This window comes from Cyprinodon tularosa, unplaced genomic scaffold (genome assembly GCF_016077235.1).
Source record: "Cyprinodon tularosa strain WSP-4 unplaced genomic scaffold, ASM1607723v1 ctg85, whole genome shotgun sequence".
NCBI classification, from domain to species: domain Eukaryota; kingdom Metazoa; phylum Chordata; class Actinopteri; order Cyprinodontiformes; family Cyprinodontidae; genus Cyprinodon; species Cyprinodon tularosa.
In genome coordinates, this window is record NW_024039618.1 from 381824 (window position 1) to 400957 (window position 19134).

Below are 19134 nucleotides of genomic sequence, written 5' to 3' on the forward strand. Positions count from 1 at the left end.
CCCACTGTAGAGCTCATATTGTTCCTGGTTTATTGTGAGACAGATAAACAGCTTTGTTATCAAGGATGTCAGCTTGTGTAAACAGCAGATGATTATATTTAACCGTTCATTTGTAGCCAAGATAATATCTTTAAAGGCACTATCAGAAAAGATAAAGTTGGAATGAGAACGAATTCCTAAAAACACATCTCTTTTTTATTTCCAACAGTTTGGTGCATGAATAAGATTCAGATCTACTCACATTGTTAGGGTCAAATGTCAGGGGATGGGGGCATCTCTTAGATCCAGACCAAAAGGGCAAACCATTGGCGGTCAACTAAAGGAGGGGGAGAAAGAAAATTCCTTTATTTCAGTTATGAAATGATATGTAATACCATAGTGGATTTAATAATTTGCCACAGACTTTATTGCAAAGATATAATAAGAAAAAAAAAAAAGAACCCAACAACATAGAAATAGTTCAAACACTGTCAAATCTCAGTGATCTAGTGACAGCTAAATGCTTATTCTGTACATTTTTGTTCAATTCAATGCACTTTGAACCTTAAAGTACAGAGTTTTCTGCCATGGAAAAGTTTTTATTATTCAAGTATATTTGTATGTATGTATGTAAAGGTCTTATTTACTAATTTCTTCCTATTTTGCTCTTTTGTCACACAAATGTGATTTTTGCATGAAGATAACTATATCAAATACCAAAAGCAGTTTTTAAAATGATGATTTCAATCATTAGGGGAATTCTAAGGGTGGCAATTAAGTTATTAGTTATTATTATTTAGAGGGGAATAATTTTTTCACAACGACTGGGTTGGATTACGTACCTTTTTCTCCTGGTGAATGCTCCTCCTTACAGAGGAATGGTTTAAGGAGATGCCATGATGGCAAGGGATGAATTAATAGATGGATGTTTCAGACAATTTGACAGTAAAACATTGTCGGTTTAAAAAAATAAAAATAAAAAAAATCCACAACTATCAGGCCAAGTATAATAGACCTCAAATTCTAGATTTTCCGAAACAATATATATTGTTGAGCCAGACCGACTTAAAGAGTAAATAACCATTATTTTCCACATTTGGTGTATTTTACTTCCTATACTGCAGCCAATTCCATTCCTTAAGATACAATTTGTATTGTCACCCATGTGTTGCCTGGGACACAGTTGGTAAGTCTGATAGAAGAACAAAAGGTCCTGCAGCTTTTGATGTTGGCAAATGGTCCACAAGTGGATTCAGAGAGGGTGTCTTTCTAGCTGCTCCAGTTTTCACTGCAGGAGGTCCTTCTAATGCAGAAACAGGGATAAAAAGCTGAAGGCCTTTTTAGAATAGAGGACTTTTCTTTAAGAACATTGAGTTTATATAATGATGTTCCTCTGGTGGCCCATGTAATCAATTTCTAAATGTCACTTAAACTAATGCTTTTTTAGACAAACACACAGAACTAAATCATACATGTATGTATATGTATGCTACATGGACGTTAATTTGCTTTCATTTTTTTATATATATATTTTACATCTACTGATTTGTGCCTTGTCAAATTAACAACAAATAAACATATTGTTTTAAATACTGGTATTTTTTTATGATCGTCTTATCATGTGGTTTGAGGATTATAGGTGTAATAAGTCTGACATCCAGACATGAAGTCCTTAGGGCTGTTAGGGGTCTCACAGCTGCAAAAGTACATTAATACTTGTTATTATTATGTATTTATTTTTGTCATATTGTAAAAGAAAAACAACCATAAAAAACAATAAATTACATGCTAGTATCTTTCGTTATGGTTACTCATGACTCTACAATAAACTGTTGTGAAAAGAAAAGTTACTTTAAAATATTTACTTCTGTGGAGTGAATACATTAATTTATACAACATTTTCTTTTAAGTCATGTTTTAAACCAATCTCAAATTCTATAGAATTAGACCTACATGAAGGATATTTTCAAGGAATATATACTTTTTTTTTTTAATCAGTGTTGTAGAACTTTTATTTATCAATTAACATTTCCTGTCTTCATAGGAAGAGCAATAATGTTCACATTTCTTGGTATAGGCAAAAAAATATATTTTTGCAGTTTATTGTTAGCATGATAAACTCTATTTGAGAGTAATGTAAGCCCAAAAAATGTACTGTATGTTTTCTTTTTATATTTTTGTTCCAATGTTAAAAGAATCAATCAATAAACATAAATATATTTAAAAATATGAATAATGCAGTAACTGCATTCTGTTTAGTGAGGGAAATGCTCTATCAATTACTTGTAAGTTGGGCGTAATGTAAGTTAGATATTAAGGGGTGCTCTTTGAAATTGAGGAAGTTAGATTTTTTAGAGAGCCTCTGTAGTCTCTGCAATTTGCAGTGACATACAAAAATAACAATACACTTAATTCCAGTAGATGTTGCTATGGATAAAAAAAACAAAAAAACAATTGTTTTACTTTTGTAGAAGACAGTAAATGGCAAAAAACCTGATACTATTTTAACTCAATGTTACCTAGCTCTAACACAGAGAGAAACATCTTTTCATCAGTCTTGAAAATGAAAAAGACAGCATGACATAAGTGAGATAAACATGTTTATCTTATAATCGAGTAAAAGGGGAAGGGGAACATTTCTAACGATCACAGCGTTAGAAATGGCATAAATTTTAGTGAGTGAGATTATGCTACTGCAATAAAAGAGGAAATCATCACAGGCTTTTTCCAGTTAAAAAAGTAAGTTTTTTTTTTTCATGTTTAACGGTAGCCATTTAAAGCAAAACTAAAAAAAAAAAGTTAAAATTTAGCTCTAACCTTTGAATATCACTATATACAATCTTTCAATATTATTTTGATTTGTATCATATCCCTTGTTTTATTACTTAGTCTTATGAATATGAAAATATGTGCATTTCTCTAAGTCTTGAATCTTCTTCCTACATTTACATCAGCAGCTGCATGTTTGCTGTTGATCTAAGCAACAGCATGTTTAAACATACAAAATAAAAGAGGATAATCAGCTATATGGTTATTGTATAGTAAAATTCATAAAGCCAAGCTTTACAGTCCAGTCGGCTGTCTTCATCAGGCCTTAGAGCTGTAAGCGAAGGCAGCAGACCAGTAGTTGCTGTTTCATGATGTGTATGGTTATCTATGACCAGTATTTGTCAGGTGTGCTTGTGACAGATAACTGACATCAGTCACCTTATCATAGTTCCTCAGAAAGTCTGTGGCAACCAGAGAGTTTCCACAAGAACAATGGAAATATAACTGTTGTTTAGATTAAGTACGACAGAAAAAGAGAACAAAAAAACCTGCAGCTGCAAAGACAACTGTAGGCAGGACTGGGGTTTGTGAACGTTACGCAAGACAATAAAGATATAAAGTCGAAAAAAGTTCTACTATTTGTTTTTTTTAAGAAATTCTCAGTCAATTCTCCTTGCTTCGACAAATATTTGAGCAGACGTAAGGGGAAAGAAAACAGTCAGAGGAATCTATATAATTGTGCAGGACAGTAAGTGATAGCACAGCAGGGCCAATTGCAGGAACTGGGGGTTAGAAACTGGGGTTAATGAGGGTTTGTTTGGGTTGACACTGATCTGTGTCCCCTACCCCCACAATACTAAGCATGACCCCATCGTCTACGCACTGCATTTCCTTAGTATCCCTTTGAGGCCTCAGACTTATTTGTCAGCACTGGCTTTTAAATAGTAAGAAAAAATGACACAATGAATGCTTTAGAGCCAATGTGCTGATGCTGACACAGGAAGTTAATGCATAGAGCAACAGCGCCACTATGTGTCCTTAATCATTAATTGCATGTTTTTTATATCTGACTGTAAGGAGAGGAGTTGCTGTTTTAGGCTAACCAGAATGTTACCTCTCCATGAGGAAAACAGTGCAGAAGCTGGCAGATATCGTTGTTGTACAGCGTCTCCCATTTGTGTCGTGCCCAGTTCACACAGTCCTCCCAGCTCTTAGGACGCTGTCCTCCAACTTGCCTCTCCTGAAGGTTGCTCCATACGCCTTCAAGAATCTCTAGGGCCTCAGCATCCCCATGGCCGAGAGTTCGCTCTATGAAGTTTGAATCCCTACAAAAACACAGTGCTGCTTTTAATCACAGAATAAACAGTTTACAGAAAAATCTAACATAGAGTAACTAGGTAAATATCTAAAGCTAAAGGTATGATGCCTTAAAAATAAATGGAATGGAGGTTTGCTTAACAAGATAACCATTACTTGGATTTCCAAATCCATTTTCTTCATGAAGAATGACAAAAGGATGTTTATTGTTGAAAGAAATCTTTGTTTACAGGGCATATGTGCTAGATCAAGTATACATTGAACTTTTATTACTACATGCAAAACAGCAGGTGCGAACATTAAGATGGCAAATCGTCCTAAAAGTAGTGAAGAATGTCAGCAGTGTCAGTGTTAAAATATGAGAAGACTCTGAAAGACACATTATAAGAGGCTAGAGGGGTTCATCTTCCAGCATATCAGCAAACCTAAAAATACAACCACATCTATATCATAACTGTTTGATGAATGCATAATTATGTTAGAGTAGAACAGACAAAGTCTGTATTAAAATATAATTATGAATTTGTGACAAGACATAATAAAAAACCTTCAGAAATGCTCTCAAAAGAATCAGACTATGCTTGTGCCATTTTAAAAAGAAGAATGGGAAAAGGTTCTTAGTATTTTAATTTGTAAATCCGGTAGAGAGACCTATTGTACCTTAAAAGATTAAAAATGGAAATAACTCAAGAGGGTTGGCTATAAATGTGCAACATAATAATAATAAAAAATCATGCATTTTTAAAAAACTCTCTTTGAAATATTGTTAACTGCATACATTTCACGGTATATTTAGCTTGTACCATGCAGGCCAGAGCCTCTTTTAAATCTCATACAGGGGAAACTCATTCCTGAGCTACTACCATGTTCTATTTCATCCTACGCTACTTTGCAAGCATAATAGGAACAGGGGCTCTTCCCCATCTTACATGTAAACATGCCTAAACGGGAACTTTCTGAGTCATACTTCTGCATGTAGCGGCATGGGTGGGACACTAGTGGAATAAAACAAGCATTCATTTCCATGACCTCATTTATGATGAGTTACAGTTAGTTGGACGGTGATATGAGAATGACCATCAACAGAAAAAAAGTCCAGAAGGCTTTATTGTACACTGAAAAACAAATAGAATCCTAAAGTTAATCTCTTCTTTCTTTTCTATTCTTTTCTATTGTGATTGGGTAAGCACGAAACAGTTTGGGGGATTTTATATAATCTAAGCCAAACAAACAGAAATACATTTAAAGCATTAATTTTAAAGCAAGCCTTGTCCTATCCATTAATGTGTTCTTTCTTATCCTTAAGTTAAAACCCTTTTTGTTTGTCATAAGCTCAATAAATTGCACGTGATATTTCTAAAATAAGCTCAAACATAAATCATGAAAGCAATAGTAAAGAAGGCTTCAAACATCAGCTTCTTTACCATAAAGTCTCAGATTAGTTTAGCCTAATAATAAAAAAAAATGTATGGCTTTCTTTCAACAATGATATTTATATTCAAAAACTTCAACAAAGGACAGAATCTGTGTAGTAATAGTTGCCCTGTTGAAAGCTTCTACTACTGAGTTGTGTTGTGTTTGCTGCCATGCTTCATACAGAACGACTCTATTTAATAATTGAGACTTCTCCAAGTCAATTACCTAGATTAGATTTTATTTAGAGTAGTGGGGTTGGGAAACCCACTCCTTTTGGGATTTTGGTTATCAAATAGATCCACAAATGTTTTATTATATCTATAATGCATAATTGTTTTCAACTTTGTCTTTTAAATAAAATTCAATACAGTTTGTCAATATAGTGAGGCCAAATCCTGAAAGTTCAGTGAGTTGTCAAAATATGTTTGTCCAAGTAACCATAAAAAAATTAAGGGTCCTGAGCCCAGAATGAGGAATTAGCTCGTGTTTTGACCCTAATTAGATCTGATGAGGGTGGAGTCCCGCCTCACCTCAAGAAGAGATTCACATTTTCCGGTGTTTGTTTAAAAAGTCCTTCAAACTGGTCCCTGGCCCACTGAAAGGATAGCAGGTTTAATTAGTTTACACAGTTGCAGAGTAGAGCTGTTATTCATCTTGAGCATTTCCTTTGACTCTTTAACAAAGATAAATACAAGGCAGAGGAGCTCAGCTTTGTACCTGCAGTGTGTGTTCAATCCGGTGTGGGAAGTTCTTCAGAGTACAGAGTGGGATAGCATTACCAGAGCTCGATTTGGCCGGTCCATATGACTCAGTCAGATGAGGTACCACCACCAGAGTATGACCTTTGCTTCCTAAAGTTCCCCCTTCAAGCATCGGCTTCTGGTGCTGAACACAGCGTTTATCGAGATAAACCCCTAAGAACACACCAAGCAAAGGAGTCAACATTTTTAAAACTGATCTTACCATTTCTTGTTAATAATAGTTTTATGTTATAATGCTAATCTCCTTTACTAGCTTCCACATTATCAAGTGCAGCAGCCACTCCATCCAGGCCCATGAAGAAGCTGTAGTCGTACACTCCCTCACTGTCAGGGTCAAGGCGGTTCTGGTGAGCTGTGATGTTAATCTGTGGGTTCATCTCTGCCACTGCTTTGGCTGCAACCTCAGATTTGGGTTTCTGTTTACAGAAACATGAGCAGATCAGTGATTAGTGTGCGAAAAAGAGCAATACATGATGGATAAATGAAGCACTTAATATGGACAATTTCACATGAGTTGTGTGTAATATAGGATAGAGACCCTCAAACAATCATGGAGACTGTTCCACTTACTATCTGTTGAATTTGACCAATCATTCAAACCTGCAAATATCTGGTTCTTAGAAAAACAACAGATTTGGTGAGATTTATTACCCCAATATCCTTAGATCTGAACAGAAACTGCCGATTCAGGTTGGATTTTTCAATGTAGTCCATGTCTGTTACAGTGATGTGGCCTTCTTCTCCTGCACCAAGCCCCATGAGAGCAAAGTTCTTTAGCAGCTCACAGCCGATGGCACCAGCACCAACCTAAAAAAAAGTTTCCAGTTTTTTAGACACAGGTGAGACTTCTTTATATATCAGATTAACAGAATAGTTCTTATACAGATTTTTCATCATAACACTAAACTATTTCTTTAGAGCTGCAAAAAATATAGAATTTTTACTGAAATATCAAAATGTTGTGTGATACAATTGCAAATTAATGTTTGAATGTGGTATATTGTATTACATTACTGTCTACGGAGGTGTGCAGAGTACCCAAAAATTGTACTCAAGTAAGAGTAGTACTACTTTAAAATTTTTTACTCAAGTAAAAGCAAAAGCGGTCATGCAAGAAATAACTCAAGTAAAAGTAAAAAAAAATATTCGATAAAAAGGCTACTTGAGTACTAACTGTTGGATAATAACATAAAATTTAATGTCTATGCTGGCAAACAGACTTTATGTACAAGTTCTGGCATTTTAAAGACTCAAATCCCTAAAAACTACAAATAAATGTCATGAATGTAAAAGAACAAATGCATGCAGAAGAAATACCTCAACCTATTTTTTTCAACATAAAACTTAGAAAACCAATCCTTACAATAATAACTGTATATATGTTAGGACAAGGTAACGACTTCCACAGTTGATATCTACTGTTTACTGTATGTTTACCGGATTTTGGAAAAGTTTAAATTACTCACAGAGAAGAGTAGTTAAGAGATTTTGCTCAAGTAGGAGTAAGAAGTATGACACAGTAAAACTACTCCTAAAAGTATATATATTTTTTAATTGTTGCTCAAGTAAATATAACTGAGAAAATGTAACTAATTAGTACCCACCTCTGTCTATTAAGTGTAAGTAATTTATGTTCTGTCTGCCAATAATATATTGGACCGTTTGGATTTACTTATATGGCAAAAAGAATTTGATGACCAAGATTCTACATATCATATATAGATAAAAAGTGTTTTTATTGTAAGGTGTTCATGGCAGTGCTTTCCTGATATTCTGCTGTCCTGGTTTAAGTTGATTACTACATTCAGCCTTTAAAGTGATTAAATAAGCTACATGGTACATTGTCCTCTTCAATAATAACAACAGATATGGAAATTGAAAACAATTTTGCAGGAAACAGAGATCGGGCTGGGTTCTTTTAAATGATCACTGCAGCCAAAACTTTCCACTGTCAGGAAGCTGAACCCATTTCCTGTATGTGGCTTTATTCACACAGAAGATCAAAGAACTAGACACATAGGATTTAGGCTATTTCCAATTGAAAGTCTGCCCTCTGATGGACAGACTGCTAATCTTTCCTCACCAGGAAATAATTCTGCCTCAGGAGCTTTTGTTGGAACTCTGAGCCGAAGACGACAATCTGAGCGTCGTACCTTGTGCCTTTCTATGAGAGAGATAAAATGAAGAGCTTAAATGACAGAGTAATCATCAATCAACAGTCTGTTTGACTGATAAGGTTGATGTTTAAATCGAAGTAATCATTTGCATACTGATGAGAATGAGCTCTCTTCCAGACAACCTCCGTCTTCAGGGAGACATTCCAGGGCGTCAAAATAAAGCCATTGTTGTAGAGGTGTAAACTTCCCACTGCATGCCTGCAGGGATATTCAGAGAGGTAAAAAGATTTGATTAGAAATAAAAACTAACATTCAAAGCACTACCAGGATCAGTTGCACACAGAGATGCACCAATCAATTCCCTTACTTTCTGCTGTATAACAAATAACAACCATCATTTAAAAAAGGCACATTTTGGATTCTATAAGGTATATACATATCAAAGAAACTAAAATTGATATTTATTAAGCGAATATGATCAGTGCATCTCTTGAAACAATTCACCAGTGTTTCTGTATCACATACAAAAAAAACAGGTCTGATCAGTTTTAGTTTATAAAGCCTTAAGGGTCATAAGTAAGACCCTTACATTAAAAAAAGATGATGTCATTTAACTATATATGTATATTTAAATTTGAGGCTACCTTAATAACTTCCTGAGCAGCCAGACCTCCAAAGAAAGCGTTCATAGGAGCCAGATCGCCTCGGGCGGTGTAGGAGAAGCGCCTCACTGCAGCTTCATCTAGTTCTTCCAGCTTTGCATCCTCATTCAATTCGTTCACGATGTTAATCAGAGAATCTGCATCTGCCTATATGAGGTATGAATGACTTTTAGAAGTGTGTTGAAACAACCATGTTTATTGCATCTTACAGTGCTCTGAAACAGTATCCCCCCCACAAAAATTTTTTTTCTTTAATTTATTGTTTATTTGGACGTGTTTAAGATCTTACTTTGATATCAGACAAATGACTAATATACCATTTCCCCTAAGGTCTTGAGGCTTATCATGATGCTTAATAATAAATGCTAAATAAATCTTATCTTTTTTTTTCCCAATAGAACTTTTGACCATTTTTGCTCTGTCTCTTTCTTATTGTTGACTCATAAACATGAACCCTAACCCTAATGGTGTTATCCATTTCAGTGTTATCCATTTGTGGATAATGGCATTTACAAGGCATCCCTCATGACTCCTTCAGATTAAATATAAACTGTAACTTTGATTAGTTTCTGCTGATTTTTCTTTTCTAACCTGCTATATATTTTTTTGGGTTAGAACATGATCGTTTGTTTTTTTCAAAGCCTTTTAACCTACAGTATGTCATGTTGTCAGGTTTCTGGATTCTACAGGTTAGGCATTAATAAGTCTCTTTCCCACTGAAATTGATGGGTTAACTCGTGTTTTTCAAACATGGTGCTAACAATTGGTATTTGGCTCCCTTCCCATTGGCAAAAGAAACCCCAGCTGGCGAGCTGCGTTGTCTCTGTTCGCCCGTAACTGCGTGTCTGGTGACACCATCACACTGGACTAGCTCTGATGCTGTCATCAGTGTAAGATAAATCAGGAAAGTAAATGGAGAGCAACATGTAAGGAAGCCGGGTCGTAGTAAGTGTGCTTTATTGTTTCACTCCTTTATCTGTCTGAATCACTCTTACCAGTGCTGCGCCATGTTTATCATATGTAAACAGATTTGTTTCCGCTTGTTAGATCAGACTGGGATTTGTTGACATCCGTACATCGGGCTTAATGGGATCACATAAATTAGCGGATGAACCCGGCTCTGGTGTTACCAAAGCATGCTGATCAGAGCCGATTGTTCCCAGGTTTAAACGGCTTTTTCAGCCAGTGGGAAAGGGGTATAAGGCTGGGTTTGGTTAATGAAACCCAACTCAGGTTTCAAAAAGGATTGGTTTAGATAATTTTTTCCTTAAAAAATCATAATTTGTAACCGGTCCTAAAAAAACAGTGGGAATGTGTAAAGGGGGAATACTTTTCAGAGTACTGTCATCATATCATCAAACGACGTCTATACTGACCTGTGACCAAGGATGAGGAAGCCGCTGCTGTTCCTTCACAAACCTGTGTAGGGCTTGGAACGCCAGGTGCAAAGTGTTATGTCTGCATATTTTTCCGTAGTCGTTCAAAATTAGCAGTTGATGGTCATTTAGAGCCTCACCCAGTGGTTTCTGCAATGCATTTGGGTATCATTTTACTTACTGTTGAAACATTTCGTGCTAAAGTAAATGTTCAAACTGTGAAAACCTACAAAATTCAGTATGAGGGGCTCTTTCACTTCAGTCACCATGCCACCTCGTTCATACTCGGAAAAGCCAGAAGTGTCACAGATGCTAAAGGAATACGGGCCTGGTGATCGAGATGACAAAATAAAATTACAGAGTGAAAGATAAAAAGTGTTTCTCTTAGAATCTACAGGATTTCAACATGATCCTCTCCTGAGGCTCAGGCATGAGAAGAATGTCATGTAACTCAAAGGTATCATGGGGCAAGACTGTCGCAACCATCCCAGCAGTTAAGAAAATACAAAGCAAGTCAAAGTGTTTATAGTTGAGCAACACCAACCGCAGACTTTGATCTCCACAGGGCCCCTTATGTTTAGCTCTGTCATGCCTTGGACCTCAGAGAACTTTACTTTAGAACCGTCAAAAAGTCCATGTTTCTGGTCATCTGCACAGATAACAACTCCAGGATTGTCCTGAAATAAAGTTTGACACGTCTAAGAAATCTTTCAGACAAATATAAAGATTTCATAATAATACATTTCCTACTGTGGTCCATATAGAGAGGGCTGGGTGACACTCTAAAGACGAACTAGATCTTCCTATATTCACACACACATGCTATATATATATATATATATATATATATATATATATATATATATATATATATATATATATATATATATATATATAGCATAAAAATAAAGGGAAACGTAAAAAACAGAATATAACCAATCAAATCAAACTTTTGTGAGATCAAACTGTTAACTTATTGACAATCACTTTCCCATGCTGTTGTGCAAACAGAATAGAAAAGAGGTGGGTATTATCTGCAATTAGCAAGACACAGTAAATAAAGGAGCAGTTCTGCAGTTGTGGACCACTTCTCAGTACCTATGCTTTCTGGCTGATGTTTTGGTCACTTTTAAATATTAGTGGTGCTTTCACACTCATGGGGCCTGTTTCAGAAAGGAGGTTAAGTGAAAACTCTGAGTTTGTTAACCCTGAAATGAGGGAAACTCTGGGTTTTCTGTTTCAGAAAGGGAGGTAAGTTAAACCTGAGAAAGCAGAGTAAGTCAAGCCCGTTTCTGAAAGAGAGGTAACTTATACTCAGAGTCAGTTACCATGGCAATTTACTCTGTGAACCTAACCTGGTCGGGAGCAGGTTTTCTTCAGAAAATCCAGAGTTTATTTTGGTCTCCTCCCCTTTTTTAAAGAGGAAGTGGTGTTTAAACACCTCATTGATTTTTTGGGGACATATTCATTGCACACATTTCAGTCACGTAGAGCGCATCAAAGGGAATGAAATGGTATGTCCTTTTATGGATGATCCTGTTTGTAAAGCCAGGTAGCTACTCTACTCCCATGATGTGCTCAAGGCTTACCTGCTTGAAGTATGTTTTTATATTTCATTTTCAGCTGCTGCCATGTTCTTTTGATGCCTGCAGGATTGCACCTATCCATAAAAACTAAATTAGGTTTAATAAAATACTGTTCTTCCAGTTTCACCTCTGATATTATAACAGTTGGGTAAGTTACTCTAAAATAGTTCTTAATTACTAACTACAAATTTTATCTTCAACAAGTATAATTAGATTAATGTAATAATTACTGTCTCTAGAAAGTATTGGTCTACTTACTAATTTGTTTTACTTACTTATTAATTACTTTCTAAATCCCAAATCAACCTCAACCACTTGAACAATACAAGGAGAGACAAGAAACTGCACTTCTAATGCTTTCAAATAAACAATATTCAATTGCATGAATTAATCTTAAATTGACCAAAGTGTGTAACTAGAGGGAGAAAGTTCAAATCAAAATATACCTTTTAAAATTTGATAATAAATCCACTATTGTTTTATAGTTTTAATTTAATTACAGTATTTCTATGACTTAAGTAACTTAATTCATTACACCCAACACTGTATAAAAGTAATTAAAATGTAAACTTACGCATTGACTCGAGCAGCTATTTTCACCCAAGCTAACTCTCTCTCCTTCGCCGCTGCAGCCGTGTTGCTTTTTTTTTTAAATACATGTTCAAATTCTGCATATGCTTGCATAAGCACATCCAGTTCTGCTGGTGAGAAATATTCACACCTTTTTTTGTCTGACGCTGTTGCCATGGTGACTCGTAATATCTGTGCTCCATTGATAATGGCTTTTTATAGTTGTGGTGCAAGCGCTTAACTCAGAGTAAGTCAATTTAGAGTTGATTGAACTAACTCATTTCAGCTGTTCTGAAACCCAAAACTCAGAGTTTCCAATCTCAGGATAAGTCAACTGAGAGTTCAAGTTTTAACTCAGAGTTGGTTGAACTTCCTTATTGAAACAGGCCCATGGTAGCATGAGACGGACTCTTCAAACCAAATAAATGGCTCAGCTAGTGCAGCTCATCCAGGATGGCACATCAATGCCAGCCGTGGCAAGAATCTTTGCTGTGTCTGTCAGTGTAGTGTCCGAAGGCTGGAGATGCTACCAAGAAATAGGCCAGTATACCAGGAGATGTAGAGGAGGCTGTAGGAGGGCAACAACCCAGCAGCAAGACTCCTACCTCCACCAGTGTGCAAGGAGGAGCATGAGGAGCACTGCATGAGGATGGTATGAGGGCCGACATCCACAGATGCGCGTTGTGCTCACAGCCCAACACCATGTAGGACATTTGGCATTTGCCATTTAACACCAGGATTGGCAAATAGCCACTGGTAGCCTGTGCTCGTCACAGATGAAAGCAGGTTCACACTGAACATATGTGACAGACATGACAAGGTCTGGAGACACCATGAAGAATGATCTGCTGCCTGCAACATCCTTCAGCATGACCGGTTTGGCGTTGGGTCAGTGATGGTATGGGGGGGCATTTCTTTTGAGGATCGCACACTCATCCATGTGCTTGCCAGAGGTAGCATGACTGCCATTGGTTACCCAGAGGAGATCCTCAGACCCTTTGTGAGACTATATGTTTGTGTGGTTGGCACTTGGTACCTCCTAATGCAGGACAATGCTAGAATTCATGTGGCTAGGGTGCATTAGCAATTCCTGTAAGATGAAGGTGATGCCGCTATGGACTGTCCCGCCCGTTCCCCAGACCTGAATCTGACTGAGCACATCTGGAACATCATGTCCAGGTGACCGGTCATATAGGCACATCAAGGCCACACACAATACTGAGCCTGAATTTGACCTGTTTTAAGGACATTACATCCAAGTTGGATCTGCCTGCAGTTTGTCTTTCCACTTAAATTTTATGTGTGACTTCAAATCCAGGCCTCCGTTGGTTAATAACTTTGATATCCATTGACGATGCTTATGTTTATTTGATTTTTGAAGATGTTTTACATTCAACCTTACAGAACAAAGTATTCAATAAAAATATTTCCTTTATTCAGATATTAGGATGTTATTTCAGCGTTCCCTTTATTTTCTTGAGCAGTACACAAACACACACACACATATATACGTATATATATAATTTGAACTGTCTTGCAACTTAAATGAGTCAGACAGACAAACAGAAAGACAGATGGATATTAGATAAATAGATATTACCTTGGTGATTCGCTCAACCATGAGTGAGGCAGGCATCTCTCCATCCCGATCCAAAACCTCAAACTCCTCTCCAAAGTCACAGAACAACTGGCTGCAAATGTACATAAAAATTTCCATGTTTTCTCCTTTTGCCAAATTTATTTCACACTATATATATGCACCCACTTACCCACAGAGGCCTTTTGTATCTGCAACTATAAGCTTAATGCCATGTTTATGGCAGAACTCCCCAAAACGTTTCTGATCATCCAGGGAGGAGTCAGTCAGGACCACCACCTGGTAAAATGACAAAGGTTCACTGCTTGTTACTAGACCTTACTGTAAAAAGTTCCATATGGAGAAACCTTCATCCGTGTCATTTTCTATGCTCATCATCCCAATAGGTGTGAAAGTTCAGCTCTTTATTAATTTTCAATAAATAGTAAATAAAACAAAAAATCCACATACCTGGAATTTTAGAAGGAGGTCTTCATTTAGTGGTCCAGTGTGTGATGACACAAGCACATGACGGTTTAACGCAGACAACTGTGGGAGTGAAGATGTGGCTCGGTTCTGACCAAGATCTGCCTCTTGCAGGAAAAACTGGAGGAAAAACAAAAAGTAGAAAAATCAATGCTCTCTGTGATGTTTCTTGTTTTGAATTACAATTTAGATCAATTAACATTTATCCCTGCAAATGATTGTCTTGATCAGGATTTGAATGTATTGCAGCTAAATTGAAACGGATTGTGGGAGATAAATTAGACTGTATAAGTTATCTGAATTAGATTTTATGAAAAAGGAATGAACTGGGCCAGATTTAATTTAATCTGAATCTGAATTTTTCTACAGTGTAGCTAAATAGAATTAGACAGTAGTAATCTGTGGATCGATAGTAAAATATCGATACCTCCAAAACCACAACTTAAGGCTCTAAAATAAGTTCTCAAATCTAAATATCAATATTTTCAATACTACTGTCATTTAAGATATTGTAAATAAAAAAAGAAGCCTAAATGCATGCTTTGCAGGGAACTTTTAATTAGTTCCCACCAAAGCTTGCTTTAAAGCACAGTATGATGCCCTGCTCGGTCACTCACTGACAGAGTTAAAATACCACAAAAAGTCCAACCTTAAGTGTTTATGGGAAAACAGTAAGAAGTTGTTGCATCATAACAACCTCTTAAAAGCACCTAAGGTCAAACCAAAACACAGAATATGTGTGGCTGCCTCACTTCTGTCGGTGAGCCCCAGGGCAGCTTTGGTTACAATGTAGCTTCAGTGTGTGTGTGTCTCCTGACTTGACCAAAGCGCTATATAAGTACAGGCTATTTACCACAGTATATGGTTAATAAAAATAAATGTATGTATTGTTATGTAAGATCCATCCAATTTGCTGTAACTGTTCAATAATTTTTTTCAAACGAAGTTATTGTTAAATAGGTGCATTAGTTAGCATTTATTTATTTAATCAAATATTTCCAGAGGAATCTCAATTAGAGCCCCCAGTATTATAGGCTACTTAAATTGTTTTGTACATTTACTGGCATTAGATATGGTAGTGAGAAGCATCGTTGATACCAGCCAGTACTTTAGTCTGTATGGTATTGGAAAGGAATTTGTTAGCTAACATTAATACTAGACAGTGTAGACCTTGATTTTAATTTATATGTTTATAACCACTACATACTTAACTATAATTATTTATCTAGATATCTATTAAACCCACAAATGTCTCATTGAGATAAAGGTTTGCAAAGGCGACAGAACTAAAACACCATACAAGAAGTGAAACTCTAAATATTGAGTAATCAATATATGATAACAATATGACAGTAAAAACAGCATCAAGAGTTAAAAGAAAAGTAAATAAAACAGAGACGTTGCCTAAATGAGACCGGCTTAGAATTTTTTGGAGGTGGACTGTATTTAGATGAACAATAAACATCATGAATTGTAATGCATGTTGGATTGGTCTGTGACTGCATTAAATGGCATTGATTCAACTTTTATTTTATTTTATTATAGATGGTTGAGATATACAGTAATATGATCTGGGTTTGGATTGGCTGCTCAGTGGCACAGTGGGTAGCACTGCCACCTTGCAGCAAGAAGGTTCTGGGTTTGATTCCTGGTCTGGGTTCTTTCTGCATGGAGTTTACATGTTCTCCTTGAGCATGTGTGGTGTCTCTCCGGCCCAAAGTCCAAAAACATGGCTGTTAGGTTAATTGGCTTCTCTAAATTGTCCTTGGGTGTGAGTTTGTGCATGAATGGTTGTTTTTCTATGTGTTGCCCTGCGATAGACTGGCGACTTGTCCAGGGTGCACCCTGCCTCTCGCCCGTAGACAGCTGAAAATAGGCACCAGTACCCCTCGCCACCCCGCTTGAGATAAACGTGAAAGAAATGGATGGATAGATCTGAGTTTGATTTTAATATAACAGAAGTATGTCGGGATACATGGTTTTAGATCTGAAACAAATTGCATTTTAATTAAACATGATTGAGCTGTATATAGCTGTTTCTGGTTCTTTGTAACTTAAATGTACGGTATCATGTTAAGTTTGTTACATTAGTCATTAAAAGGACTATAATGGAATTAACTGGAAGAATCATATAACGGGTGTAATATAGTTGTACATTTTTTTATATAGATTTTAATTTAATTTGCTCTATACAATTAATACATATTATATTACACATTTTATCAGGCTGCTTTCAGTTGAGTTCATCTTTTATTTCTGCTGCTGTTTATGGGTGGGACTAATATGTCAGAATGAAAGTAAAAGGTCTGTTCAGTTGGTGCAATAGTTTCATTAAGCTGATCTTTTCCAAATTAAATCAGGTAATTAACCATTGTAGAAATGTTGCATTTTAAAGTTTATCTTCAGATCTACCGTTTAAAACACAGACGGATACCCAACTTACAGGTTTCCAGACATGCAGAGCTATCAAGTCTGACAGGTCGTTGCTTAAGCAGGAAGTTACCTATTCTCAATCCAGTTTTTTTTTTTATAACAGTATTAATCCTAAAAGCCATAGTTTGTACCTGTGAGGACAGGTTAGACCACTCAACCTGCCCCTCATCCTGCACAGTGACAGACTTTACTCCGGATAGAATGACGTTCTTGGCTATTTCCACTCCCAGACCCTTCATCCCTGCGATCAGGACCTCAGCTGAGCCCATCCGGTGCATCGCCTCATGACCCAGAACATAACTGATCCAAATCACACAAAAAACACACCCATGACAAGCTGAAGGCATTTTAAAATACAATAACATCAGTTTTGTTACTTACAGTTGTCTGGAGTAAAAGCCCTCATCGATTTCACCGGTTCCTGCCATGTTGATCCCCTTAGTTTCCTGTGTGAAACAAAAACAGCGTGACTCAAAGGGAGGCAAATATCGTAATAAAAGCCTGAAGGAAGAAAGAAGGCAGCCCAAACTTCATCAGAGCAAAGCCCCCCAGCTCAGACCTGTCATCTGCTGGTAGGAGTACACAGCTAGTGGTATTCCACTTTCGTTTCAGATGATTTTCACCGTGCAGTGACTTTACAAAAAAATAATGAATTAAATCCTTCCGTGTGTACCTTCGTTTGTTGGCCACTAGGGGGCGGATCAGGCCTTCTAATAAAAATCAAGATATCCTTGCCTTGGGTACGGAGCCCCTAAAGGGACAATGAAGAGAAAAAAAAAAATATTATTTCTCGTGCGCACCAGATACTTTCTCGTGCGCACCACTTAGTTTCTCGTGCGCACCAGATACTTTCTGGTGCGCTCCACTTAGTTTCTCGTGCGTACCTGATACTTTCTCGTGCGCTCCACTAGTTTCTCGTGCGCACCTGATGTTTCTCGTGCACACCACTTAGTTTCTCGTGCGCACCACTAGTTTCTCGTGCGCACCTGATGCTTTCTCGTGCGCACTACTTAGTTTCTCGTGCACACCAGTTTTAGCTTCTCGTGCGCACCTGATATTGTCCCTATTTTTGTGTTTATGTTAAAGAGATGGCTGGCAGAGATTTAATAAACTTTTTGAAAACCCAAAATATTCCCGACAATGTCGCCGAAGAACTGAGGGAATATAAGGTTTCTTAATCAATATACTAGGTTTGTAAGACATTATTTAATTACAGTGTTGTAATATCCTTTTAATATGCAGATTAGCAATAGCACGGCACTTGCCATCCCACCCTTCCTCTTCAATCAGACACAATTTAAATACTATTTTAGATTTTTAAAAAAATTAATAGTTTGTCTGTGTGATCTAATTTTTACATTGATATTAACGTCATAAATGTGATGACCGACGAGGAGCTGGGACAATATATTGTGAAATATGGAGACCAATTCGCAGTAAAAGCATTTTGTCAGCAAAGAAGTGAGACTTTCCAAACTCCAGGAGTGAACTCATGCAGCGAGTACGTAAAAACCTGACTGAACGGAGATCTGCTGGAAACAGTAGACCTTTTGGCAATCAACATGCTGCAAAAGATATTAGACGGGTTGAAATTGGATGGCTCCATTTTAACAACAGAGATGTTCACCTGGTTTGAACAAGACATGGAGGAGGAACAAGACACTTGAGTGTCCAGAAAACTGTTACATTGGGGGGAACTGTTGGAAATAGGAAAAGGCCTGTTCTTTTCAAATGGAAAATCTCCCAAAGGGTCAGCGGAGGATTCCGTCTTTGACATATGTGATTTTAGTCATGAGAACGTTCCACTTGAAAGCACAGTAAACCAACTGTATGAGCAGACAAAGGTGAAAATGCAGCGAATTTACACCTGCTCTCAGGAAAAGGAAAAAATATCTACTGATGAGCAGTTTTCAGATATATCTTCGGATTTTGAGCACACAGAGGACACGCAGAGAAAGGCAATCAGTGGTTGTAACGTAATTCCAAATAAAAATAATGCAGTTGGATCTAACGCATGTAATGATTTATTGTTTTCAACCATTAGCCATATAACTGAATCACAAAGCAATTAAAGTGTAATTGTTTC

The 19134-nt window shown here is 36.8% G+C and overlaps 1 protein-coding gene across 1 annotated transcript in view; it reads right to left on the reverse strand.

The window, feature by feature from the left end:
* The window catches only part of uba7 (ubiquitin-like modifier activating enzyme 7), a 45219-nt gene extending 27472 nt beyond the window's left edge, over positions 1–17747 (reverse strand). The window contains exons 1-18 of the mRNA XM_038272974.1: positions 17608–17747; positions 17430–17494; positions 17180–17348; positions 14601–14735; positions 14323–14429; positions 14154–14244; positions 10942–11074; positions 10628–10725; positions 10398–10547; positions 9004–9168; positions 8513–8617; positions 8326–8406; positions 6894–7049; positions 6493–6658; positions 6199–6395; positions 6012–6076; positions 3863–4073; positions 242–316 (exon numbers count right to left, since the gene is read on the reverse strand). Of these exons, the coding sequence (XP_038128902.1) occupies positions 242–316; positions 3863–4073; positions 6012–6076; positions 6199–6395; positions 6493–6658; positions 6894–7049; positions 8326–8406; positions 8513–8617; positions 9004–9168; positions 10398–10547; positions 10628–10725; positions 10942–11074; positions 14154–14244; positions 14323–14429; positions 14601–14735; positions 17180–17348; positions 17430–17476 (2151 nt within the window). The 5' untranslated portion in view covers positions 17477–17494; positions 17608–17747. The remainder of the gene's footprint in view (positions 1–241; positions 317–3862; positions 4074–6011; positions 6077–6198; positions 6396–6492; positions 6659–6893; positions 7050–8325; positions 8407–8512; positions 8618–9003; positions 9169–10397; positions 10548–10627; positions 10726–10941; positions 11075–14153; positions 14245–14322; positions 14430–14600; positions 14736–17179; positions 17349–17429; positions 17495–17607) is intronic.
* Between the last annotated feature and the right edge of the window lie 1387 nt (positions 17748–19134).